The sequence below is a fragment of the Lates calcarifer genome, linkage group LG15 (genome assembly GCF_001640805.2).
Source record: "Lates calcarifer isolate ASB-BC8 linkage group LG15, TLL_Latcal_v3, whole genome shotgun sequence".
NCBI classification, from domain to species: domain Eukaryota; kingdom Metazoa; phylum Chordata; class Actinopteri; family Centropomidae; genus Lates; species Lates calcarifer.
The window spans coordinates 18,376,548-18,403,302 of NC_066847.1; the positions used below are offsets into that span (position 1 = coordinate 18,376,548).

Sequence of the window (26,755 nt, forward strand, 5' to 3'; positions counted from 1 at the left end):
TCATTGGACCGTCGACGTTCGGGATGGTCGCCCCTATTGGTCACCTCAAGAGTAAGGCTTGGCGCTGATTGGCTGATCTTACGGGCAGTAGAGTCCGGCAAAGTGTCGAACTGAAGACTCAAGTGAAGAGGAAGTACTTTTTAAAATGGAAATCTGATAAATCGTAGTTTAACTGTCTGCAGCTGAACGGAGGGAGAAGGTGAGCAGGCTCTTCTGATAACTCTCTAGTCCTACGGAAAGAGGGTTATTTGTTTACAAACAGCATCGCCTGCCGGATAACGTTTATGTTAATCCGTGTGCAGTAGGAAGAGAGGGTCAGCGTGAAAGCCACTCTGACAGTGCTTCAGCGTGTTTACTAACATTTAAACGCCGTTTATATTGTGTATTACCAAATGCCAAACACGTTTAGAGAAAACACGTGTCAGTAAATTAACTTAGTCTGACAGAGTGATGAGCAGACAGTCATTCCCTTGCTGTGCGGTTTCAATTGTTAGCTAGTGTTGCACTTGACTTCACTGTGGGTTATTTGCCGCTAAATTGAAATGAAAATACAACAGCGCGTCTCGGTTAATTTATTGGACATTGTAAATGAATAGACTTGACAGTGTAACAGGCCTTAGACTCAGCTCGGCTCTTTGTTTTAGTGTTTACCGCCGTCGAGCTCGTAACGTTAACAGTCTTACTCAATGACATCACGGAAGCCACCAGTGGTCAAGTTAGGCAAAGTAAAGCAGGACATCCGGTAAGGAAAGAAAATAAAAGCCCTAATGATGGATGTAAAGGAAATTAACAGTTTACATCTAATTTGTAATAATTTTCCTGCTACTAGCGAGGCGTAGGATATTTTTGCCTTAAGTCAGTCGTTATTAAGGAGTTTCTAGTCTTGTGCCCTGTCTTTCTAGCTAACATTGACAGAGATACGGAAGCCATACGGTGGCTCGGTGCCCCACAAAAATTTCCTGTTAAACCACGGACAGCTCTCTGCTTTATCAATGCGTTTTATCCCGTGTCTGCTTTCTGAGCTCCGTTTTTAAGGCTTACCGTTATTACAATATTACAGCAGAGACAGTAAGTGTTATTCATCAACACCACCCAGGGACAATACTGAGAAAAGTTAGCGCCAGTAAAATAACATATCAGTGTCAGTATGCAGAACTGCCATTGGTGTAAATCTCTTTTTGAGACAGAGCTCACTGCAGTAGAAGCAGGGCACAGGCATTAAAAGATACTGAGAAACAAAACTATAATGCAAACATCGGATGTTATCTGAGACACCTGTGCAGTCATGTATTGGATCAGACAATATGCATCCTCTTGTGCAGTAAATGTGTTTGCATTACCATCAATATATTGGGTAATATATTTTCTGGAAAATCAATTGATTAATGGTTTATAGGTTAAATAAATAGACAGGATTGATGCACACATTGATGCAAAATGTGGCAAAACTAATTTTCTTAGTGACTTTTCAACTGAAGCTTTTTATGTCTGTGTGTTTCCAGCCATGCCCGCGCAACCTCCTGTGAGGGAGCCAGAGGAGGAGATGGAGGCAGGAGAGTCACAACTCCCTGAGGCCAACGGAGAGGTGGAGGAACCGCAAGAAAATGAAGGAAGAGGAGGTGGTGGTGGAGAGGAGACCATGGAGGAGAGCATGGAAGAGAGGGAGAGTGACCTAGAAGAGAGTGAAGAGGAAGAAGAGGAGGAAGAAGAAGAGGAGAGTTCAGGTAAAAATCCAAGTGCTCTGGTGATTTGTCACCTTATATTGTGAAAGTATGCAAGAGCTGTAGAAACTGTCTGTGTCCGAGTTTTTCACTGTTTCTGTCTCTCTTTGCTGTAAAGAGATGGATGATGAAGACTGTGAGCGGAGGAGAGGAGAATGTCTAGATGAGATGTTGGATCTGGAAAAACAATTTCAGGAGCTGAAAGAGAAGTAGGTTGAGCTGGTGTGATTTGAAATAATCTTGGTCGTATAAAGGATGGAAGAAAAAAGAATTATGACTTCACTATGTGATTACAGGTTGTTTCGAGAGCGACTGAACCAGGTGAAAGTGAAGTTGGATGAGGTGTTGACAGGGAAGGCTGGAGAATACAGAGAACCACTGGCTGCACTACAGAACAGCATGCAGATACGAACACAAGTGGCCGGTATGTAAAACACATTTTCTTAAAGATAATGAAGTCCACCTGCCAGCACACCTGTAGCTCCTTATTTAACATTTTATGTGTCATTTAAATATGTACAAAGGCCAAAGTGTAAGATTTTAAGTTAAAAATGTGAAACTGTAGGATACTCTATGTATAACAGGCACTGCACTTAAAATATCTGAAAAAGACTTAATATAATTATCTAAATGTAAAATGTATTACGATGTGTTTTGCAGTTCTAAATAATGCAGAAGAGATGTCCAAAATGACTTGATCATTTCTAACGTCTTTTGGCAAAAACTTTACAATTTACAAGATAAACAAAATGCCTGGACTGATTGTGCTTCCAACAAGATAAATAATCCAGATCAGATGTGTGATTAACTGTTTTGCTATGTAACAGCAATAGGTCAGCTCTACTTTAAATTATAGTAACACACCACACCTACCTCCTGTGTGTGTCTCATGACCCTCCTAACATTGTCAGTGAAAGGTGTTGTGAAATCATGAAATGATACTCGTTAAGTTATATCTGGCGAAGCTCTGTTCTGTCTTGATATAAATTAATAATTTGCTTTCTAACCACTTACACGAGTTCAAAGGTGCACTACAAATGACCACTCATCGTTATCTAAGCCTTTGTTCAGCTTAGAGGCTGCAGATGTAGTCTCTGAATAAACAGTGGTTTTAATAGAAATTATTACACTAAATAGGGAGAACTGAATGGTGCAGGTGAGTTTAATTCAGTCAGTGCACACCTAGCATTTAAATGGTCTATAAAAGGGCTGGGGCCTGTCAATATTTGCCCAGCATGGTTATAATGGAACAAAATGAAATCACCAGTAGTTGTACTAAATGATTAGCTTGTATAGTGTCACTATTTGTTTCTGTCTGCTTCTGAAAGTAACTAAGGACAGCAAAATCTAAAAATACCCACAGTGACATCTTTCTGTTTTTAACATCCTCTCTCTGTCTTTATCTACAGGAGTATACAGAGAGCTGTGTCTGCAGGTCATCAAACACAAGCATGAGTGTGAAGTACAAGGAGCAAGACAGCATCTGGAGGTAATGCACACATATATAGCACATACATACTCTATACTGCAAAGGGACACTCAGACAAAATGATTACAAAACTGAAACTGTGTATATTCGTATGTGTATATTTGTGTTACAGAGTGAGCGAACGTTGTTGAAAGATGCCATGAAGACAGAACTGCTGGAAAAGATAAGACGATTGGAGGAGGACAGACAGAATATAGATCTCACCTCAGGTACACACAGACACACACTCACACTGCAGGATATCATTCAGCAAATTGTTTCAGGAAAACGTGTAGTAACATTTCCTCCCTTTGTCCTCATAGCTATGTTCAGAAGAGATAAACCTACATAGAAATAGTGAGAGATGTTGTATAATGGCTGTGATATTTTCTTATCTCAGAGTGGAGTGATGAGATGAGGGGCAAGAAGTGTAAAAGAAAGAACTTCCTGGGTCGGTCAGAGAGAAAAAAGAAAGTAGCTCTGGTTTCAGGTAAAAATGAACCTTTTCTTATTCACTCCTATCATCTGCTCACCTCATCATCTTTCATTTACCTTTCTGCACATTTTAACTGATAGATGTCCATATTAGTCCCACTGCCTTGTTTGAAATGTGCTGCATATTTCATGCTGCCACTTATCTCCAAGGTTCTTTACAAGTTGACTGTAAAATGGAATTTGCTGTTAGCAGACCAACAGATTCATTTATAAAACTCCCTTTCTGTCTCACAGGACCTTTCATTGTCTATATGTTGAAAGACATTGACATCCTTGAAGACTGGACTGCCATAAAAAAGGTAACAAATCAATAGCTGTGTTTCCATTTTAGTTCCCAGACTTCCCAGCTGTTCACACAAAAACGTCACTTCAGTGTTTACATGAACTAAATGAACCTTATTAGGCTCCCATAGAGTTCTTATCTTCTGTAAGAGGCTGAGTGATCATCACAATAATTTCATTTTTAATCATTTAGGAATCTTCATGGTTACAGATTTTTTGGTGACTTTTTCTTTGTGTGCTCTTCAGGCAAAAGCACTGTCGCCACTAAAAAAGAAAGCTGAAAGTAAGTCTACCCCTAGCGTACACATACAGTTTACTGTAAGTACACTATGCTGTGAGGGTTTTGTTTCTAACCCATCATCAGTTTGTCTTTCAGAACGGTGATGATGGGAGGGTCCCAGCAGCAAAGACACCAAACTTAACACATACACATTCCCAGCTACTTCCACTAACAGTTACAGTTTTGTGTCTTCGACTGAAGCCCAGCAGACTGTTGTGTGATTTTTTTTTTTTTTCTGCTCCTTTGACCCCAGCAACCAGCAATCCCTACTGCTTGTTTGTTATCTATTGCTATTTAAAATAAGTTCTTAATGATATGACAACCATGTATTTATAGAATGATTTATAATGGTGATTAAAATTTTAATGTTTTGTGACAAAGGGTTTGTATGTGCCTGCTTCTCTTGTGATGTGTGTGTGTGTGTGTATGCACGCATGCATGTGCATGTATATAATAAATTCCTGCTCCAAGGTTGAATGTAAAGAAGGTAAAGTTAAGGTAAAGGTAGAATAATGGCCCCAACACTACAGCATGGTTTTTACTGCAGTGATAATAGTATGACTGCAATATGCACAATTTTTGCCTTGAGGCAGAATATAAGCGACAGAAGTTTTCCTCTTATCTATTTTGAACCACCTGCTGCTGAAGAAGAAATAATGAACACTGGGAATAATTATGAATAATTATTTAATTCTTTTCCCTTTGGCCAGTAACTTAACTGTACTGTACAATAAGACATTTAATCTAAACTGTCTTGGTAAAGACAGACTTAGCTATGTATAGGTGTGTAAAACAGAAAGCTGGTTCCCACTCACCCACTTATAAGGCATCCTGAAGAAAGTCGTGCTCTCTCAGAAGCTCCGCCTCCCAAACTCGTGGACGCGGATCGCCACGAAAACCCACACTTCAACTGGCCGGGAAGAAAAATGGCGGAATCTAGTGCGTCGCCTTTTTCATGGCTGGAGCAAAACAAACGTAATATAAAACGTCATCAAATGAACCACATGCACACAAATATCTGCAACATAATGGAGTAAAAAGTAGCCAGAGGTGGTGGTTTAGAAGACAAACCTGTAGATTTGTAGCTTAGCAAGGAAGGTAACTTCACCTAGCATAGTATTTCAAACTGTGCTTGCAAACTTTTGTTTTCAGTTTTTCGTGTCTATAAAAGGCTGCGCAAACGTCGTGGGGACAATTATCACAATACAGAGTGAACAATGACGACGCGTTTAGGTTGTGTGTTATATTAACTGCTACGAAGCTAATATGCAGAGCAGACGCGACGGCTTCTGTGAGTATTGCTGTCTGTAACATAACTCCAACAACAAACTCAGCAAACTAATGTGACAGCAATGTCCACGAACATTTTCAGGTTTTTCAGCTCCCTTGGGTGGCTCCACCGCTGGAAAGCTGTACCTTTCTTTTTAAGTTTATACTCCTCTGTTCGTTTTTCTTGGGGTGCTTCTCTGCCATTACCGTTTCTGTCCCTTTGCATTAGCATACACCGACCTGTCCACCTTTCTCACGCTCAGTGACCGTTCATACCCTCCCACCTCCTGCGCACGAGCACGAACGCCCTGATTGGCTGGAATGGATCGCGCCGAATGTATCACCCACATTGCCCAATAACAATTTTAATGGTAAAAAAATTCAAAACCTTTAAGATCTTTAATTGTTTTTGGTTTGCTCTCACCACTGTAAACAATACTTTTTCAGCTTAAAAGTGTATTTAGCAGCTAAATGGCCAGGTATGTCCCTAAAGAGTTGGTGGAGAACTAAGCAAAGCTAAGGTGGCTAAGAAACACGACTCGAAATGAATGCAAATGCTGCTCTGTATCTCCAGTTGTGTAAATAGGCAACTGTTTGCTAACCTGGCTCTACTTAAAAAGCATCTACATGTCAGTGATGTGTCCATCACTTAATTCTGCTGCATTTGCATGGCTGTAAATGTTACTGTAAATTTTGTCTGCACTGAACTACATATACCTTGTGTGTTTCAACAAATTTCAAGTTTTGAACCTTGAAGCTCAATGTGAAGCTGACTGAAATTTTGTATCCAATATTTATCATGTTAATTTTTGCCCTTTGGAATCTATTCACCTTGATACTTGTTCAAAAAATCTTTCAACATAGCAGATTTCAACTGTGAGTATGACAGGTCTAAAGACAAATGCTGGGTTTTTATTCAAATCACAAATTAATATGTTTTTTTTTCCTGTTATATCCAGGAAAGAACCTTTTTTGACATACTTTTTTTTGTGACTTTGAGAAAATTAAAATTTAAAAATGTCAATTTCATTGAAATATACAAAATTAATTTAGTTAGAAGTTAGAAACATGTTCAAAAGTTTCTTGGGTACTGTTTCCATGGAAACAGGGTTAGAGCCTTGTGAGGTGTTCAGGGATATCAGAGTAAATGTAGGAAAATGCATACTTTTTTGGGCCTGTCAAGACTAAGCTAAAGGTACACTGGTTTCTGAAGATCAACACGCTGAACTCACATGAACAATATACAAACTTAGTGATGAGATGATGAAGATGTGTTTGAGAAAAGCAAGAGACAGAAGAGACATAAAGAGACAAGAATGTGTCTGGAAAGTGTTTATTAGACATGAAAAAGGAGAAAGAGGAGATTCATGTGCGTATTCATGTGTATGTTTCACATAGCAGCAAAAATTATGAATAGTTTTCTCTTGTTTTTCCATTCCTAGCTTGATTTTTCTCTTCTTTCAACACCCTGAGGAACCACACATGGTATTTGTTCTGAGAAACATCAAGGTATATGTTCTATTCCAAACAATATTGTGTACTAAACTACATTCAGGGGTCAGTTGAAGAACAGACCAACTTTTCAAGCGACCATTTTAAATTGGTGCTGGGTTGCAAATGCATCTCATTCCTTTACTCTTTTTCTTGGCTCTCTTTCCCATCACCTCACATCTTTTCCTTCACTCCTTTCTGTTTTTATTCTGTCTGTACTCCTTTTCCTCCCTCAACTCTCCCTGTTTTTCTCCTCACTGAGTTTCTAGAAATCATCTGCCTCCTTCTCATCTCTTCCTTAACTCCTCACCCCATTTTTCCTTCTTTCTACCTGGGTGCCAAACAAAGGGAGCCCGTATCACAGTTCAAAACACGAAGGATGCTGCTCCCCTCTTTCACATGACTTATCTCCTCTCTACCTTATTTCCTCACAGGTGCTTGCTGAGTTTACGCGCCTGCCTCTCTCTGGCTTCGAAGGCGGCTTTGGTCTCCATCAGGTCGTCCAGCTGCCGGCGGATTCGGGCCATGTCGAGCTGGGTGGCCTCGCACTGCTCCCTCAGGGCGGCCGACTCCACCCTCAGCTGCGTGGCGGCCATGGAGAGCTGGTCGCTGCGCTCGCGGCACTGCATCTGCATCCTCTTGGCGTCGTTCAGGAGGGACTCCACACTCACAGCCACCGACTCACACTGATCGCGAGACATGTTCTGGACAGAGGGAAGGGGGATAGGTGGAGGAGCAGATGTCAAGACTGAAGCTTTGGATCTGGACAGGATTCATCAGTTGGCTAAAGGACACTTAATCAGACAGATGCTTGAAGTCTGCAGAGACTACAGAGACTTGAAGTACGGTTGACCAATTGAAGGGCTCTATGTGATTTAAAGTTGAGATTTTAGGACTCTGCTCTGTTCTCCATAGTTTTTAGACTGTCTGATTTGGCAGAAAACTATAGCTCTCCTGCCAAAAAAGCAGATAGAGTGAATCAATAGCTCGCAGTCACAAGTCCAGTCAGATCAACAGGTTTAAAACAGAACATTTGATCTGTGGAGAGTGAAGTAGCTTAAAGAGGCTTATCATGGCTTAGCTACACTGTCCACTGCTCTTCTCTATGTTTCTCTTTTATTCCACTCCTGTCGGCAGTCTCTCTCTCTGATGCATTTTTCTACACCACTTTTTCTTATTCATAAACCTTTTCATCCACAGAGCTTATTTTACTAATCAGAGGCCAAATAATAAGGAGGTAAAATGTCTTACCATAGACTCTAGGGTCAAATTTATCTCAAGTCTTCTGGTGGTTTTCTTCTGAGACTCGAGGTGTAGACAGTCCTCAGTGTCCTCCAGAGTGCTCTGTCTTCTTTCCTTTCCTATACAGGCTTTCTGTTTATATAGGGACTCCAGGTATGATTTTTATTTTCTGTTCAGATGATCCAACAGGTGCTTTCAAGTTGCCTTTTATGTCTCTTCTATATTCTTCTCCCTCCTTTCCTGTCCCGTCTCTCCTTTCTTTCTCTCCTCAGTGAACATTATCTTCTACCTCAGGGCTCAGAGGAGGTCAGGTAATCCACAGAGATTAGATAGTTAGGGAAAAATAGAAAGACTCCTGTTGGAATAGCAGGAGTAAGCTCATTCTGTCTATTTTGATCTGTTAGGCAACTGATGGTAATTCATTCAGTGGCATTTTTCCAGTGCAGACGTATCAGCCCTATCTGTGGCATTCACACAATTTGGAAAGTGCATGTATTTGACATTAAAATGCTCAGTTTTCTCCACAGACATAATAAGCGTAGAGAGAAATTACTGAAGTTATGACTGGTTGTCCTTCAAAAATAAATCAACAAATGCTGATTTAAAAAAAAAATTCTCTTTGTGTGTGGTGGCCAAGTTGCACAACTACATGTTATATCATGCTGCCATGTCTTAAGTCATTTATATTTCATAATGTTTATTCCAATTTTTGGGTTCATGTAAAGTTACTAAAATACATCAATCTGATCAGGTGTTGTGAAACTGACTAATCAATAGTAAAAACCACAGCCTGTCGGTGGTCTGTTTTGCAGTCTAGGACCAAATGAGTACATTTTGCTTAACTGTAACAGGGTCAATTCTGCTGTTAGTGAGACTGAACCAGGAAGCTCTAGATGAAGGGAAAACAGCTTAAGTACACAACATAAGTGCTGGCTCAAATCACTGCTCTCTGTTACTTGGCACTCAGTTTCTAAAATGTAGAATAAAGAGTGCTGGGATCTTTAGTTGTAGTTAAAACATTAGGCTTCAAAAAATGACCAGAGGGACCAGTTTTAGTGAAGTTCACAAGCAAAGCAAAAAACCTGGCATTAAGCTATCAAGTTTATAGACTTCATATCTGTAAAGGTTACTGACTCAATCACTTACATTATCTCCTTGCCACAGTAATAAGATTATGGAGCACTTCATGGCATTTAGATTTTACCAAATTCTTTTTTTATCTTAACCTTGGTAATCTTCACTTAAATGACACATAAAACAATTCTGGTAGAGGTGGGAGTCTTTCCCTATCATCCACCAGAGGGAGACACAGCTCATCATATCTATTGCCATGCCTCCATTGTTTCTTTCTCCTGTTCGGAAAAGACTTTTAGGTAAGACTGGACCAATAATGATAATATAATAATTAAGGTCATTGTATTTAAACTCTTTGGTTTATTGTTTTAAAAAGTAGCACAACATGTGTCATCACTACAAACAGCCAAAAAGGTGATTAAATAGGTGACTTGAAGCTATTGTGGAGTGACAGTGTTTTGCACAGGAAACACCTGCAAGTAACATCAAAAGTATAAAATCTGAACAGACTGGTGAAATATAAAATGAATGCCTGCAATGAGCATTCCACTATTTCTTGGTCATGTAAACACAAATCCACATTTCTGTGTGATCCAGCAGTCAGACATTAGAAATGGCTTTAGTAAGTGAGATAAGGTAAATATGGGAAATGGGTAAATGGACATATTAACAGTTCAATCTTTGGATTATGTGATCAACGTGCTTCACACATGCCCTGACACACATGCAGTGTTGGTGGTTTTATAACAGTTGTAGTGCCTGACGAGGTGGCCGAGTGGTTAAGGCGATGGACTGCTAATCCATTGTGCTCTGCACGCGTGGGTTCGAATCCCATCCTCGTCGTGGCGTAATGCTTCTATTGCATCTATGTGCTGTAAGACCATAAACAAAGTTATCGCTGGAAAAGTCTTCTAACGTATGAAACACAAACAGGTGTGCACTAAATGTATTTACCCTTTTTCCACATCTACTCTCACATTATCGTTTCGTGCTAATGTGTGTGTTTTTGTAACACCTCTGTGACACCCGTCCTCACTGTGGCCTTGGAGGACGGTTGAAAAATGGCTCCGTCTCTGCAGCCGTCACCCCCGGGTCACCGAAAAGCCCACCAGCCGGCCCGCCATACCCTCCCACAATCACTTTCGACCCTGAACTCTGACGCCTCTGAACGATCACCAGAACCCCGATGATGAGCCAGAAGAAGAAGTTGACCCACACTGCCATCTGAGAGGGAGTAAATACAAATAATATTTGTGGGTTTTCTGCTTGAGCTTGATCCTTGAATCATAATGTGGGACAATCAACGTATAGACTGGTCATGCTGACTAGTGCATGAATTTAGCTGGTTCCTCTGTCAACATAAAGCAAAGATTTATGAGAACTGGCTGCAAGGACATGATTCTAGACATAATAAAAAATATTGAATGAAATACTGACCTCAGCTTTGTGAAGACTGTTGTAGAACCTTCCTCCTTTAAGCGGACTGACCCAGTTTTTAGTCTGGGCCTCCTCACATCTTGAGAGACAAAAATGGATTGCATTTTAGAAAGATGATGGAAAAAAGATAATTACATTTCAACCCATCTGTCTTGTCCTTTCTTGTCAAATAGGTGTTCATCATAATGAAATACTCTACATATCATAAGACCAACATAAGATGGTCATAGGACCAGTGTAACTTGATTACAGGCACAAAATTAAATAACATTCATCTGTTTTCATATGTCTGGAGAAAAAGAAAGTGGAGTTTTCATTAACAGAATGACAAGGGGTAAGAGTCTGTAACAGAGATAAATGAAGGTATAGAAGAAATCAGAAAGCAAGCAAACATGAAGTAATAGCACTGGGTTTTAAATGTTGTTTTTGGTTTCATTTGTGTTTTATTTGTGAGAGGCTTTGGTTTTATGAACATGTCTGTGCATGTATGTGCCTGTAGGCACATTGTACATGTGTGTGTGTCTGTGCCACCTGGTAATGTTGGGAACGGTGTGTATGACAGAGTTGCAGAGTGAGTCGCGTCCGATCTTCAACATGCACCCTGTGATGAGCAGGAAGAACAGGAAGACGCCGCACACAACCACAATCAGGTTCATCCACACTCGCTCCCTGTGGAGAACAGAACAAACAGAAAGAGCGTGAGAACGACTGTGGGCTTTACTGAAGAGCGGGAAAAGAGATACAGAGGAATAATGTGTTATTTCAATCTCTGCCCAGATATGGAAATGATGTCAAACTACTCTTTGTCACATACAACTATGTTTCCCTGGCATGACCTACAGTATGTCCTCAGCAGCTCTGCAGCCCATGCTGTTAAACCAGTTTCAGAGCTGTCATTCAGTCTATAAACCTTATTAGTCTTGGTTTTAGTTTCTCTCAATGCTGCATCACTGTGTCTTAACAACAAGATTCCAGTTCTGGGGTGAAGCTGTACAATGTACCACTTCATATTAGTTTTAACCAGCAGTATCAGTAACAATCCAACAATCTTACAGTCACTTACTGATGTTTGTCTGATTGTGGTATGGGTATTTTTGATTTTTTTTTTCTGGGATTACATCATTTATAATAATACAACTTCTCATAGAGCAATAAATAAAAGTATTGTGATGTAAACACTGGCATATCTCAGAAGTTTGACATGCATTGCACATGCATTTACACTAAAACCTTTTCACACACGCATTAGCAAAAATGAATGAGGAAGATACTTTCTGGAGTACTCAAGCATGCAATCAGAGAAAGCAGGAAAATTAGACAAAAAGACTGAAGAACACTACTAATGTCTGGAGCTATTCCACATGACAGTGAAAGCCAGTGGTTTTTCATGACAAATACAACAGTCAGTCACCTTCTGATGTCCCCATCGATGCAGAAAGTGTACACCCAGTACATAGACAGCGAGAAGCACACCACTGCCACCAGCACTGATATGGCTGACACAAAGTAACACAGAGACGGAGCGCTGGAAGACTGGACTCCAATAAGGCTTGCAGTTGTATTGTAGTTGACAAGTCCATACAGCACACACAGACCTCCAAAATTACCCTGGAAAGTGGGATAGGGATATATGGAATTTTATTTTGTCAGTACAGTTGTTTCTTTTCTGTTGTTTTGTCTAAGTTTTGTCATAATGTCTCAATAACTTTCATTGTGTTACTTTTGTGCGTTCGTTTTGTTAGAATTTCAGCAACAACAATAATACACACACACACACACACACACACACACACGCACACAGCATCTGACTTCTATAAAGAGACAGGAAGAATAATTGGGCACGAAGAGCATCTGGTCACATGATGACAACAGTGTCTGTATATGGACTCATGACTGTTGTTAGCGCGCGCGCACATCCACATTCACGCTCGAGCGCATTCTCACAGGCTCACGCATTTCCTGATTTGTTGATGAGAGAAATTTATGTCACAGGAATTAAGGCTCAAAATAAATGTTGATTATCTACTGTTTCTTTAGATAATAGCGTAAAAGTAAGTGCAACTGATTAAATCAAGTGGAATGGAATGACTAATACTATACTGCTCCTGATGGTGATGATTAGTAACAGGGGAAAACCTGGTTCCCCAACTAGAGGATACAACTAAAAGCAGAAAGTGAAAGCGCGTGTCTTTTTCAGGTCCTCGCGCTCTGCTTTTGACAGTTACTGAAAATATGTGAAAATGCTGCTGTATGAAATCAACTGTTGTTGATGTCCACGACATAAAAAAAAAAAACTGGGTAACACAAAAAAGTAACCTCCTGTAACGTTCGTTTTAAGAAACACAATGTAAATTGACTCTTAATGGAGATGAAAATAGAATGAAGTGCTGAGAAGTGGCACATATAAAACGTCTACAGTTAGCTTGTTTTTCTCTGGTGAACTTGAAACTTTGTAGCACCGACACACGCACTGAAAAAGTAAATCTACCCGGAAGAGTATGGAGATAACAGAGGCGTACAGACTAGGTGAGTTAGTTAATTTAGTGAATAAAGTCACCTGGACGATGGTGATGGATGCGGCGGCGACAATCCCACAGACGAAACAGCTGGCGTACAGACCCAACTCCAGCAGCAGCAGCCCCGTTAACGCCATCATCCAGCGGCCCGGTGCCTGTCTGCAGAGAAGGCAGCGTACAGACAGCCACAGTAAGATAAAAAAGCTTCCGGTAAAGTGTTTCAAAATAAAATCATAATTACGATAAGATTTAAAGTAGTCTATATTATTGATGTTCTACATGTTTTAAAGGATCACTGACTGCAGGTGTGGTTGTATTTTTAGCCAGCCGTTCGTTTCCCGCTGTTTAACTTATTCTTGGGTGGCTGTTCGAAGAGAAAGCAAACAGCCAGAACATTGTCATTTCTAGACATTATTAACCAAGAAAGAATACCCCTGACTCATCCCTTGTCACTTGTTGCAAAAACATAAAATCAAATTCTGCCATCAAAGCCAGATGCAACCATCATAATCCCACAACAGTCAACTCACCTGCCTCTTTATGCGATGGAGCGAATTAAAATTTGAAGGTAAAATATATTATTTCCGGCGATAGTTTGACTGTGTTTCTGTGAGCTTCCCACAGTTCCCCAGTTGCTCACAGCAAGTACCGTGGGTAACACTACCTCAAGTTTTTGGTTTTAATAAGCTACTGCTTTTCCTGAGCTCCACCAGATGTGCACATCTGTTTATAAATGTGTAAAATCGTTTATTTTGTCACACTGACTGGCTGGTAAACTCAGACACTGGTTGTCATACAGGCTGATTTTCTTCGGTTCAGGAGCTTGTTTCATCCGATAACCCAGAGATAAAAAGCTGTGGGAAGAAGCAGGAAGGGAGGGTGAGCGGGTGTAAGAGATGATGAATTAACTTTATAGTAAACCTTATGTAAATCTGCAAACTTTACAGGAAACCCCTTGTCTACCACTTACATCGCATTCTGTAGATTTCCTATATAGTACCAGCTATTGATACTACAGTATTAAAAGTAGGCTATATAATGCAGTAATAATATGCAGTAGACTATCAGGTGGCTAGACTTAGTCAAAGGTTGAGCTACTTGTGGGTTTAGAGGCATGTCATCCTGGAATTAGCGGCGGCCACTGTGTGTGTGTGTGTGTGTGTGTGTTTGATGGCTGTGAGTGTACTCCATTCCCAGCATGCTTAATCAAACCTTGTGACTTATGTCATAGGACCATGCCATTTTGATATATGTGACCAAATTCTTAAGTCTGTTAATTTCACTTCTCCAAAAGATAAATCAAACCCGCTGAGAATGTGTTACATCATTTAACACTGTCTTAAAAATATGTATAGCATGAGATGGCACTAAATGAAACAATGGTATAATGAGACTTGTCATATAATATTATATAAAGTCTTTGTCGTTTTTGGAGTTTTAATAGTCGGGAGTAATGGACAGATATAGCAAACTAAATAGGAACAAAAGGAACTGGAGCTTATATGTGTGTTCTGTGTCTGCTGTGCCCACGTGGAACGTTTTTATTCCAAGCTAAATACCAAAATACCAGGCTAAGACTAATATGTGGCGCAAACATCTAGGTTTAACCACATCCAGTGTGACAAGAGTCATTCTCTACCTCTCTACCTTGAGGTTTTTCTGCAAGACTCCTGTGGTTTGGATACATTGCTAAAATACCAGAGAAACTATCTAAGTGTGTGTGTGTGTGTGTGTGTGTGTGTGTGTGTGTGTGTGCATTGTCTCAGGTGGTTGGACTTTGTCACAGGCTGAGCCTCTTACGAAGCCATCATCCAAGTATTAGTATCAGTGAGAATGTGTGTAGGTGCGTGTGTGTCACTGCAGTAGTGTTGTTAGATTAAAGGCTTAACATATGATGGCATTAGTGTTGGCCACTAGGAGCTGGACACCAGAGAGCTTGTGTGTTTTAGGTGTGTGAATCCAGACACCACAACACAAGCCTTGAATCACTTTAATTCACTGATAAGTTTAAACATCAAAATTCACCAAAGTCTGAATGAGGCACAGATATACATTAAAGAATACATTATGTACAATATAAAAGAAATATAGGAAACGTGCACTTGAAAAAACATCACAAATCGCTTACATATGGGCTTGGTTTCAGAGCTGTGATTAAGCCTCAGGAGGCCTTTATCTGGAGCAGCCAACCAACATTTTCATGAACAGAAACTTGTGTGTGTTGTAGATAAAAGAGTCATGCTATATGGTAGACAAAGTGAAAGTTTCCTCAATACCTGTCGGAAACAAGCGTTGATATAATACGAATTGTGCAACCGGCCTATTTAGTTTAGCATCACATTAAAGGAATACAAAAACATAAGTATTTTAACAATAAGAGTACATCAAGGAAACAACAAAACATTAATTTTACCATTTTAAATTCAATATATTGTCCCTCTCGACAGAATTTTAATTACAATTTGATTACACTGTGTCATCATGTACAAAAGCTATAGAATAATGTAATATTAAACAGAGATACACAAGAAAAAGAAATCCACTGACTGAAACAACTGACTTGATAGTTCTATGAAACAAGGGTAATTATATTTCCTCTAATCTTACAATTAACCAAATTAACCAATACATTATGTAACATTAATTGTGATGGGTCCTCTTTTTTTCTCAGATTTTCAAGCCTGATTTCTCAAATGGATACATAAGCAACTTTAGATGAATGCAAACACAACAGCCTCGTGTTGCTGGCCGGAAAAAAAGGAGGCATCCTCACAGCCACAGAAAAGTAACTGTATCTAAAATGTTAAAAGCTGCGGGGCACACAGAATGAGAATGGTAGTTCAGACAATCCAGAGAAGCCCACACACAAGGCGACAACAGGAGCTCATTTCTAGCAAACAACAATCATATCTGATGTTTTGACAAACCTGTAGTGTAACACTGTGAACACTCCGGAGGGAGAGTAGAGCACTGAAATTTTAGATGTGACTGCTGGGTGCTGATTGTGCAAGACTGTTAACGATTATGCACCCAATATTACTGTCTCTTCTTGAGTAAATATTGGGATTGTCAGAGTATGAACATTGCACTCTGCTCCAAGTGAAAGTGATCATTAGGAAACTGGGCTTAATCAAAAAATGTGAGAAACCTGCCATGTACTAAGGAGTCTTTGTGGAGAGTATGTGAAGCATGTATTTGTGCAGCACCCCTGCTTGGTAAACAGTTGCCAGCGGTGTATATGATTACTAATTATAGTAATTCACAAGAGACTGTCAGGGAATGTATTTTCATGTGAATTAATAATGTGAAGCCAGTGCATGACTCACAAATTTGGACAACACGGGAAAAAAGCAGCCATGTCACAATGACACACTATTTACTGTGATGATGCATATTTCCTTGACACTGTTATGAGAACCTGTCTGTCCATTCCAGCTCCATGGCTGCAGAAATTCTTATTTTCACGACAGTTTTATCAGACCAGTGTAGCGGCACCGTGATTTCACAATTCAGCTGACTGGTGAAGAATGTGTGGAGAGGGAATTCCTGTCCTGTCCATTCTAATTCAATGGTATGGTCACGTTCTCCGATAAGTGCAGTCACAAGACTCTTCTCACTGCACTGAGTGTGTCAGTCTACTGTTGACCCCCTGTGTCGGTCTATTTATGCATGTATGTGTCTTTCCCTGTACACTGTGTCAAGCAAAAACATTTCACTATCTAAAATGATCTCTTTTTTCTAAATAAATGAATTATGAATAATCAAATTGTCAAACTGAATGGATTTCCTCACATAAGCTCTCAGAGTCTGAAGTGGTACAGTTCCAAGATGCTTCTATATCATTCCCTTCTTAGTTTGTGTTTGTGCATGCATTTGTGCATTTGTATACGCGTACCAGATCAAAGCAGTCCACTTGTCAGCCGACGGGACAACCAGGCAGTCTGAAGGCATCTGGTACAGGACTATCAAGCTTACAGACAATTTTATAAATCCCTTTCTTCCAGCAGGGGTCACTGTCTCTCCCAGTCCAAATGGCTGAATAAAATTCCCTCAGGGCCACCTCTGACACTTCAATAAATCTCTCTGGGACCTGCAGGAAGAAATCTGAATGTCAAAGGATGACGGAACTTCACATGTTCACTTCACAAAAAGCAAAAATCAAGGAGTTATATTTTGGAAACTGTGTCTCTGGTCAGCTCTAGTATAATCCAGACCAACAAGACCTGCAAGCAAAATAAATGATTCAGTCATATGTCCAACCACCAGTCATAATCATAGCTGTGTTATATAATCTTTGTTATTATAGTAAGAATGTTTCATGCATTCACCTGGTATAGTGAGAAAAAGATGCAGCAAATACCTGTACAACAAAACTGTAGCAAAGTATATTAATATTCATGAAATATACTAATGTACAGAACATGCAAACTCATGTTCTGCTGTTGGACTGGGACTTGTTTCCATCCAGCCTTTTGGATTGATTGGCTTCTAGCTGGTCAATGAAATATAACACCACTTCAGATTTCTTAATTCCTGTACAACCTCACACGTTTAAAAAATATTGTATGGAAGGACAATACAGGTTTTTATTATACAACATTATTATCATTGTTATTATTATTATTATTATTATTAGTAGTAGTAGTAGTAGTAGTGGTAGTCGTAGTTGTAACGTGGTAACAAACTTCAGTTAGAATAATGAATTGAGCAGAAGGTATAATGATAGGAGGACTACCCCAACGCGTGTGTAAATGACATATAAAAAATCATACATGATTCACTGTAGAAAACGGCGGTCAAATCTATCTACACGAAACAACGTCGTTTCAAGCGCAATCGGGAATTCCCGTTTGATACAAGACCATAAGACGGTACGAACATGGCCGGTTAGCTCAGTTGGTTAGAGCGTGGTGCTAATAACGCCAAGGTCGCGGGTTCGATCCCCGTACGGGCCAAATACGTTTTGAGGGGGTTGAGGGTGTTTTTGACTTGAGGAGTTCTTGGCGCTAATTAAAATATGGAGGTATGATTTACAGGATGCAAACAAACCGGAAATCTGCCGTGTCCCCACTGCTGCTCTGAAGGACCTTGAATGCATGCACACAATGAGCTTCAGCTTGTGAAGCCTGGATTTATGAATGTATGGATGTTGTCAAATGACAATAATTAAGAGACTTGACAACAGATGAGTTTACCATACACAAACATATTCATTCAATGTTTGCAAGAAACTGAGGTTTAGAGAAAATATGGACAGAATAAACATTTTTGGAGATTATGAATATGGTTAATGAAACACTTACTCCAGTTTTAATTTTTCCTCCACCTCCAATTTATGGCTTATTGAGAGTGTTGCTATGGAGAGGCTAAACAGCATTTGCTTACATGTGTAAAATGATTTGACCAAATGCATTGTATGGCCGGTTAGCTCAGTTGGTTAGAGCGTGGTGCTAATAACGCCAAGGTCGCGGGTTCGATCCCCGTACGGGCCAAACACCATTTTGAAAGGGACTAATTATAAAAGACTTGACATTTCCCACTTAATGACTTCTGTACTCCCTATGTGGGACGTTGCCTGTGGAAATGTGTACACATACTGTGTGAGGTATCTGAAAAGACTGTTCTCTACATTACCCCAGAAAAAAAATGTCATTCCAGTCACTCTGTCTGAACATAGTGTACGAAACACTGCTCAGATATTATGGAATTAAAGAAATCCTGGAGCTAATCAGACTCGTGGTTCTCAGTTTATAAAAAAATGAAACGAGCACGCTCTCACTGCCCTGATAGCACTGTAAGTTATCAAAGCACCCATCCAAGGACTAAATACAGTTATACAATCAGCAAGCTGAAAGCTATAGCTAGTTGAAAATACCCATGCTGCACATTGACACACACTCCTTACCTGGTAGACGTTACTTTTATTGTAGTGCATATTCAGAATGCGGTAAAGTTCTGTATCACGGCCCACTCGCAGCTGACTCTCTCTGCCCAGACGAGGTGCACCATCCCTGGGATACACAGACAGACAAAGTAATTTCAGTTCAGCTATTAGAAAATACATGCTGTTAACAGCACAATACAGTCACTGTGACAATCTTTGAAATAATAATAATATAGTTAGTCCAGTGCCCACTAAGTCTTAAACAGTAGTAGAGGTAGTAAGAACTATAGAATAATAACCAAGAAGTAAAGAATTTCTGTAGATGTACACATTAAATATTGAATAAAAAATGATCACAACTGTCACTACCTCAACTATTGACTACCTCAACAAAATTTCAGGCAACATGAAAACTACATCAGATGAAGTGTAGAATATGAACCCTTTTCTGGTTGCAAGCTGCTTGTTTAATTTTTCCAGAACTGAATGACTGACAGGGATCATAGCATGATGCTTCACACTGTTGCATAAAACAGGAAAGCCTGATGCATGATAGGACATTTTTTAAAATGATTCTGCAATTTGTAATTCTTTCTTTCTGCAAATGATCAAATATGCAGGGCACTGTATGCACAACATCTGATGCATAAATCAGACTTGTCAGTGTAAAAATTCATAACCAACAAACTAGCCTCTATAAAACCCAGTCAAACAATAGACATTTTGCAGCAAATGCGTTTAACATGAACCAGTGCCAACCCAAACCAACCGAGTGAGAGCCTCGCGGACAGCCTGTCGTGCAAAGCGCTCCATCTGGATGTAGAAGAACTCTCTGAAGTTACTGAACCATTTAATCATCTGGGAGGTCACACAGCGGTTAAACTAGACAGTGAATAGGGAAACAGCAGGAGAAGTAGTGAGCAGGTCAGGACTACAATAGAGGGGTGGTGCTTATTAGATGAACAGCTTAAGCATTTACTATGACATACCAGTTTAACTTCTGCCAGTGAGAGAAACTGTTATAATGAGTCAGGATTAAAAGTTTTCATAATACCACGTTATTAATGCTTCACAATTAAAAACAGTATCTGGCTGGCTGATATCGATTGAGTGGAATTATACTGATAGCAACATACTGTATATTTAAAAAAAATAAAAGTATATATGTGTCTGTGTGTGTGTGTGTAAAACTAAACTAATGCAGCTACTGTGACCTGTATTCTATCTCATTTGTTTGTTCTCCATGTTTTACTGTGTAGAACACTGAGTTTATCTGTGTATAAAATTTGCTATAGAAATGAATTGAATTGACTTGTTATAGTATCATATACAGTATGTTAAATATATAGTACTTCATAAATTTTATTTCAAATGGCCAAGCCATAGATCTCCCCTTAACCCTGGCATAGTAAGCCGAGAAGAAAACACTCACACACTAATGCATGACTAACATTTTGTAACAGTAAAAGATAAAACATGGCATTGAGTTTAATGTTGCTTGATAAGAAACAAAGTCTTGATCCATCATGGTGGATGGTGTACACACACCTTGACATCAGGGAAGTACGTCTTGAGTGTGTTGGAGCTGGGATAGCGTGTGTAGAAGAACATGAGCTTGGCTTTCTTCAGATGACAGGGAGACAAGCCCTCCTGGGTGTACACATGAGGCCAGTCAAGGAGATACACATGTCCTATTAAACATACAATAAACACACAAACACCTCTCTCCCTCACTCCTTCCACCTCATAGACAAAAGGATATTCCCCCGGCTGTCAGGTAGAGCTCTCCTCCGTCCATCCCTCCCCCTCCTCTCATCCCCCCATCTCCTCTCATCCCTCTCTCCCTCTCCCGGCCTCCGTGGGCGTGACGAGCAAGGGAGGGGTCCAGGTGACCTAGCAAGGGGAGCGGGGGGAAGGAGGGGTGAGATGAGGGGTGAGAGGAGAACTCCAAGAAAGGGTCGGAGCTCAAGTAGTCCTTGCGGGATGGGGGCAGGTGGGCAAGCTGGGTGTGGTGGAGAGAGCGAGAGAAGAGCTGCTGCATGGAGTAGTGCAGCAGCGGGAGGGGGAGAGGGGGAGGCGGAGGAGGAGGAGGGGGCGGTGCAGGGAAGGAAGAAGAGGAAGAGGAGGAGGAGGAGGAGGACGGATGGAAGGAGGAGGACGGGTCCTTGGGTTGTGAGGCTGGAGGTAAGAGGGGAGGGTGAGAAAGAGGAGGAGGGCGAGGTAGAGAGGGGTGATGCAGGGAGAGGTTTGGGTGAGAGGGATTTAGGTGAGCAGAGAGAGGTGGGCCGAGGAGTGGGTGGGCCTTTCGAATGTCAGGTGACCTTTGAACAGCCAATGGCATCGTCAGATCTGACGGTTCAGTGCGATGTGACTGTCCTGGAGATACAATGCTCCCATTGCTCATCTTCTGGAGCTGCTTCTCTCTTTCTCCATCCTGCCCTCCCATCTTTTCCTCTTTTCCTCTTGTCTTTTCCTCTCCTCTTCCTCTTGTTAATAGTCCCATCCACCCTCCCCTCTCCCTCCCTGCATCATTCCCAACATCAGATGGGAGAAAAGAGATGGTGGCAGGAGGAGAGGAAGGAGTGAAATCTGTTGTTTCAGTGTAAAGGCGGAGAACTCGGTCGATGACTCGGGCCACAGCGCTGCCCAGCTCCAGCTTCAGTGCCTGGGCAAACTTCTGCCCTCCCTCCTCGCCCTCGTCTTCTATCCCGCCATCCCAGTCTCCCCTTACCAGTCCTCCACAATCCAACCACAAACCAGCTCCCTCCATCATGCCCTCCAAGTGCACTCCTCCTCCTCCTCCTCTTCCTCTCTCCATCCTCCCCTCTCTCTCTTTTTGCCTCTCTTCTCTCCGCTTGTGGGTGTGGAAGTTATCAAAGGGGGAAGCAGAAAGGAGGGAAAATGATTCCTTTTCCATCTCTCCACTATCATTGTCCTCTTCATCATACATCCCTTCTGTTATGTCCTCCTCTTCCATCATCCCCACATCTCTACTTCCCCTATCTGTTGCTCCTCTGTTTCCATTCCTACGCATCCTTTTCTTCTCCTCCTCTGCCATGTGCTTTTCCCCAAAAGCCCTCCATACTTTCTCCTGCAAGGCCTGCAGTCTCTCTCTTGCCTCCTCCAGCTGTTCTTTCAGCTCCTCCCTCTCTCGTCTCTTCCCCTCCCTCCCTCCCTCGCGCCTCCTGCCTCCCTCGCTGGCCTCTCCATCGGCCTCTCCATCTCTCTGTCGGCTCTCCAGCTTCATCCTCTTCACTTTCAAGACATCTTGACTCCACTCTGCTGCGAGCGAGGCGTCGCTGTGCCTCTTCTTAACCTCCAACAAACTGTCCTCTTCCTCCATGACTCCCTCCTCTCCTCCTTCCATCCCTTGCTCCACCTGTCCATCCCTCTCTCCTCCATCATCCTCCAAATTCCTGTCTTCCAGGTGTCTGTGTGTGCTCAGGGTTGTGTTGAGTTGCCCTCCGATCCTCCTGGATGCTCCACCTGGCTGGAGGAGGTGATGGATGAGGGGGAAGCCAGGAGGTCTAAAGGCAGGAGGAGGGCGACCTGCGCTGGGCTGGGGATGAACTCCAGGGAGATCTGTGGAGCTGAGAGCGGGAGCAAATGCATGTATCTCAGGAGCAGAGTCACCAAAAAGATCTGTGGGTGAATCCATCACTGGGGAGAGAGACAGAGACAGAGAATAAACAACTGTTGTTTTGGTTTTATTTGTTGCTGATGTACATGTCTGCGAGGTGGATGGAATTTTGTCTGTGTTGCCCAAAGCTCATTATTATTAAAAAAGCAATGGCATTGTGTCTTTCCAAAGACATTGCCCCTGTTACTCTAAACATCTTGCTGTGAACAGTCATTTTTGGTGCTGTGAAATATAAATAATATTGTATAATGATTCTGTACAAACCCACGTTGACAAATGAGTGAATGCACATCATGACGTGTGAATGACAAATGACTTCTGCTTACCTGGACAGCAAAACAGGTCACCGTTCTGTCAAAGGACGCAGCCACTTCCACTTTGTTGGTAATAAGAATGAGCTGCAATGTCCTTGCGTAGAGCTAAAAAATATAAGCATACATTGTGAGAGAGTAGAAGAGTGGAAGCCAAGAAACATGGACTCTTGTATGATCCTAACAGTTGATGAATGGGTTGATATTCTCCTTCGTGGCCACATGTCATAGGAAGAAATACTGTGTTGCAGCTCTGACCAAAACCCAATGGAGGAGAGAGACAAAGAGTGTGTCAGTGCAGGTCAACAGGCATGGGACCAGGCTATGTGCTGGTGGTGCAGTAGGTTAACATCTGGCTCATGATCTTTGTCACATCTCTTTACGCTACCTTTCCTGTTTCTCTCAACAGTGTGCTGTCTAAGAAAGCACCGGTATCATAAAAATGCATGTAACAAAATGGAGGGAGATAACTGCGTTTGGATGTGGATCTTGGCACAACAACAAAAGAGTGGTAAAATTTACTGACCATTCTCGCTAGAACATTGTTTTCTTTACATTTTACTGGAAAATCAGGGTATTTAAAACACTGACATTGTGTAATTCTACATGGCCTCCCTACAATACCTGGAAAAGCTTGTAAAACGGAGAATAGTGAGCACTGGGCTTATGAATAACAGTTCATCTCACTATTTAATCAGGATCAAAAACACACATCCCCGTTCCTTTTTTTCAGTGCATAACCTCCTTTCCCTCTGGACGGCCCTTTCCCCCTTTTCCTTCCTCTCTATTCCTCTCTCATCCTCTCTTCCTCCCCTCTCTCTGTTATCAGTTCAGGCAGCTTGTTAAGCACTGTTTGATCAGAGTGTTTACCATCAAACACACACTCACGCAGACACACGCACGCACACGTTCACACAAAAGCGAAAAGAGGCTTGAGAGAGGGCTAACAATGGTCAATGGCCCTTGGGGAGTGAAATGGAGTGAGAGCAGCATGTATGTATGTGTCTGTGTGTTTGTGCATATGCGAGAGTGTGTGTTAACGGTAGTCCTACTTAGCTTTGATAACACCCCTAATCCACTTCAGATAGATACACTACCACTCACCCAACAGAAAGATGGGCGGATGATAAATGGACAGATGTAAGGACAGACTGAGAGAGGTACGAGAGGTGGGCAGACAAAAATACCGAAAATGCGAACACACATGCACAAAAGACTATTTAGAATTTTAGGTCAATTGAGATATTAGACACTGTCATTGGTGACCATTAAAAACAGATAGATAGATAGATAGATAGATAGATAGATAGATAGATAGATAGATAGATAGACCAGTGCATAGGTCCCCTGGTGCAACATGAAGAGAATAATCCTCCTATAAATAGCTAAATATCAATTATTCAAATGCCCTCTCCTCTCTGCTATAATACAGCCCAGATGGCAAGCCAGCCAATGCGCTTATATCAGGGACAGATTAGCTTTTCAAAGCCAGTGGAAAGCTGCACAAAATACAAACACTGAGCAATGAAAATGAAAGCTATTAACCAGTAGATTAGACTTAAGAATGGTGCTCTTAGACTGCTGTAGCTGTCACTGGGAAGACTGGCAGAAGAGAGGAATGCACACTGAATAAAAGACACACAACTTGCTGGTATTAAATAATGTATGTCAGTAAATTATATTAGGAAATTCTTATCTGGGTTTGTGTGTTGATAGGACATGCTATCAGTCACATAGGTCTACAGGAGAAAAATCACATAGGCCAACAGGTTACCCCTCTAATCTCAAATACTGGTCTGTTTCTTTTATTTGTATATATTTATTCAAAAAATATTTTAAAAATATATTAATACCACACAATGATGGATAGTAATCAACCTGCCATGAATGGCAATGGCTCCTTGTGTGGGTTTCTAAAATATACATTTTAAATAAATGTAATTAGGACGCAACATTTGGGTCCCTTACTTTTTTTCTGGGCATACAATATCCACAGGCTAACGTTGTTTTAAATTATTTAGATTTTATCTATCATATGTGCTTTCTATCTATCTATCTATCTATCTATGCTGGAGTAAATTACTTTGAATAATTTATATAATGTTTGAAGCTTATGTTTGAAGCCTCCGCGTGGCAGCATCTGCCGGTTCTGCCACGCGAGAGGAATCCGCTTTGGCCGCTCTCACGCACGAGCTGTCAGTTTGTGTGTGCGCGCGCGCCCGTGTTGCGTCCTGTGACTAATTGGCAGCGGTGGACTAATGTCGCAGTATGAAAGAAAAAATAAACACACGGAGAGACTACTAGAGCAGACACTGACCCTCGAGGCTTATTGAGCCTGGAAAATGTCAAACATTACGTTGTGTACGTTTGAAGTTTAAAAAAGAACTCACTCAGTCACAGGCAAGAGCTCCAGCGGTGTCCGTTCCCCGAAGCCGTCCACTCCAGTGGCCGCTCCTGCGCGCTCTGCCTCGGTCGACTATCTTCAGCTGGCACCGGACGGGCCTCGGACATCAGTGCGGGCAGAAGAGAACCAGCTAGCAGAGGGTTTCCGGCTATTTCCCGTTCCCCTCTCCTCTTTATTAGTTCTTTGTTCGGTAACTCTCTCAGTTTTACTCTCACCTTCAACCGCCTCCTCTTTTCTGTAGTTGTGTCACTGTGCAGGTTTTTTTACTCCCTCGCCAATCCATCTATCTCTGGCTGGCATCATCCTCACGCGCTGCTCCCGGTGTGGAGTAGTGCGCGGTGGGCGGGCGGGCTCGAGAGCTGTCCACTTGACGGTCCGGTCCCTCCCATGTTGGCATGACCCCCAATATGTGCACAAACACACACACACACACACACACACACACACACACACACACACACACACATATATATATATATATATATATATACACACACACACACACACACACACACAAAAGATGCAGGTTTAAATAGTCGGAAGTAATGCTAACTGATTTGAAATTAAAGCAGTTACCTCTTTTGATAATTCGTGATAGCAACAGTTTGTTACAGATGGCTACTTGTTTGCCTCACACATACCCACAGGTATGTCGGTAGATACAATACATGGATACCTTGACCAGGACTAAGGGGCATTTCTCAAGGCCCAGCAGTTGTTGAAACCACATTACAGTAGTGGAGTCACACAGGTTTAGCAGCGTATTCTCACCTAGCCTATATTTACCACTGAAAGCCGGGTGGTTATTCATTAACAGTTTAATCTCACCATAGGAATTTTCTCTGAGATACAGCACAGAAACTGTGAATAGAAACAGACAATTACAGTATCTTCATGCATTTTTGTTAAAAATGTGTCTGTTAAAACTGTAATTTTTAATATATATATTGATATATATTGAATAGGTGGCCTATGTGTTAACAAAACAAAATAATACTCTTAGATTTTATAAATCTAAAACAGGTGATGCTAAAACATTTTGTGAAATTATGCAGTGCAAAGATGCTTAAATTATCTGCCATCATATTTAAACATAGCTTTTGATGACTCAACTAAAACACAACACAACTAAAACAACATAGTCAGTAGTATTTAAGGTTTATCATGGTACTGAAATATAACCTCAGTGGTGGAGTAACAACCGTGGTGACTGCAGTATGAAGATAAACAGCAATCTATGT

At 41.2% G+C, this 26,755-nt stretch overlaps 3 protein-coding genes and 3 non-coding genes across 8 annotated transcripts; 4 read left to right on the plus strand and 2 right to left on the minus strand.

The window, feature by feature from the left end:
* Window positions 1–51: 51 nt before the first annotated feature.
* brms1 (BRMS1 transcriptional repressor and anoikis regulator) lies at window positions 52–4,626 on the plus strand. 2 transcript variants are annotated; one of them, XM_018691124.1, is made up of 10 exons: window positions 52–199; window positions 1,503–1,724; window positions 1,840–1,930; window positions 2,018–2,145; window positions 3,131–3,210; window positions 3,323–3,419; window positions 3,590–3,679; window positions 3,919–3,983; window positions 4,213–4,249; window positions 4,331–4,626. In XM_018691124.1, the coding sequence occupies exons 2-10, from the start codon at window positions 1,505–1,507 to the stop codon at window positions 4,348–4,350; spliced, it is 828 nt and encodes a 275-aa protein (XP_018546640.1). In that variant the 5' UTR covers window positions 52–199; window positions 1,503–1,504; the 3' UTR covers window positions 4,351–4,626. The 2 variants fall into 2 exon arrangements, with proteins under 2 accessions (XP_018546640.1, XP_018546646.1); XM_018691130.1 differs by having other exon boundaries at window positions 4,343–4,626.
* Window positions 4,627–9,662: 5,036 nt separating this feature from the next.
* tmem179ba (transmembrane protein 179Ba) lies at window positions 9,663–13,484 on the minus strand. 2 transcript variants are annotated; one of them, XM_018691146.2, is made up of 6 exons: window positions 13,317–13,484; window positions 12,171–12,367; window positions 11,291–11,428; window positions 10,760–10,838; window positions 10,338–10,546; window positions 9,663–10,194 (listed from the first exon to the last, which is right to left on the minus strand). In XM_018691146.2, the coding sequence occupies exons 1-5, from the start codon at window positions 13,413–13,415 to the stop codon at window positions 10,355–10,357; spliced, it is 705 nt and encodes a 234-aa protein (XP_018546662.1). In that variant the 5' UTR covers window positions 13,416–13,484; the 3' UTR covers window positions 9,663–10,194; window positions 10,338–10,354. The 2 variants fall into 2 exon arrangements, with proteins under 2 accessions (XP_018546662.1, XP_018546656.1); XM_018691140.2 differs by having other exon boundaries at window positions 9,663–10,546.
* On the plus strand, window positions 10,084–10,165 carry trnas-gcu (transfer RNA serine (anticodon GCU)). The gene has a single exon. It is a non-coding gene; the product is annotated as a tRNA-Ser (tRNA).
* A 1,767-nt stretch (window positions 13,485–15,251) lies between the features above and the next one.
* Window positions 15,252–25,868, minus strand: prox3 (prospero homeobox 3). The gene is made up of 7 exons (XM_051076169.1): window positions 25,501–25,868; window positions 23,126–23,218; window positions 20,921–22,819; window positions 20,708–20,814; window positions 19,929–20,041; window positions 19,181–19,286; window positions 15,252–17,365 (listed from the first exon to the last, which is right to left on the minus strand). Exons 3-7 carry the CDS (start codon window positions 22,815–22,817, stop codon window positions 17,192–17,194), a joined length of 2,397 nt encoding a protein of 798 aa, XP_050932126.1. The 5' UTR covers window positions 22,818–22,819; window positions 23,126–23,218; window positions 25,501–25,868; the 3' UTR covers window positions 15,252–17,191.
* On the plus strand, window positions 18,157–18,230 carry trnai-aau (transfer RNA isoleucine (anticodon AAU)). The gene has a single exon. It is a non-coding gene; the product is annotated as a tRNA-Ile (tRNA).
* Window positions 18,694–18,767, plus strand: trnai-aau (transfer RNA isoleucine (anticodon AAU)). Its single transcript has one exon. It is a non-coding gene; the product is annotated as a tRNA-Ile (tRNA).
* Window positions 25,869–26,755: the final 887 nt, after the last annotated feature.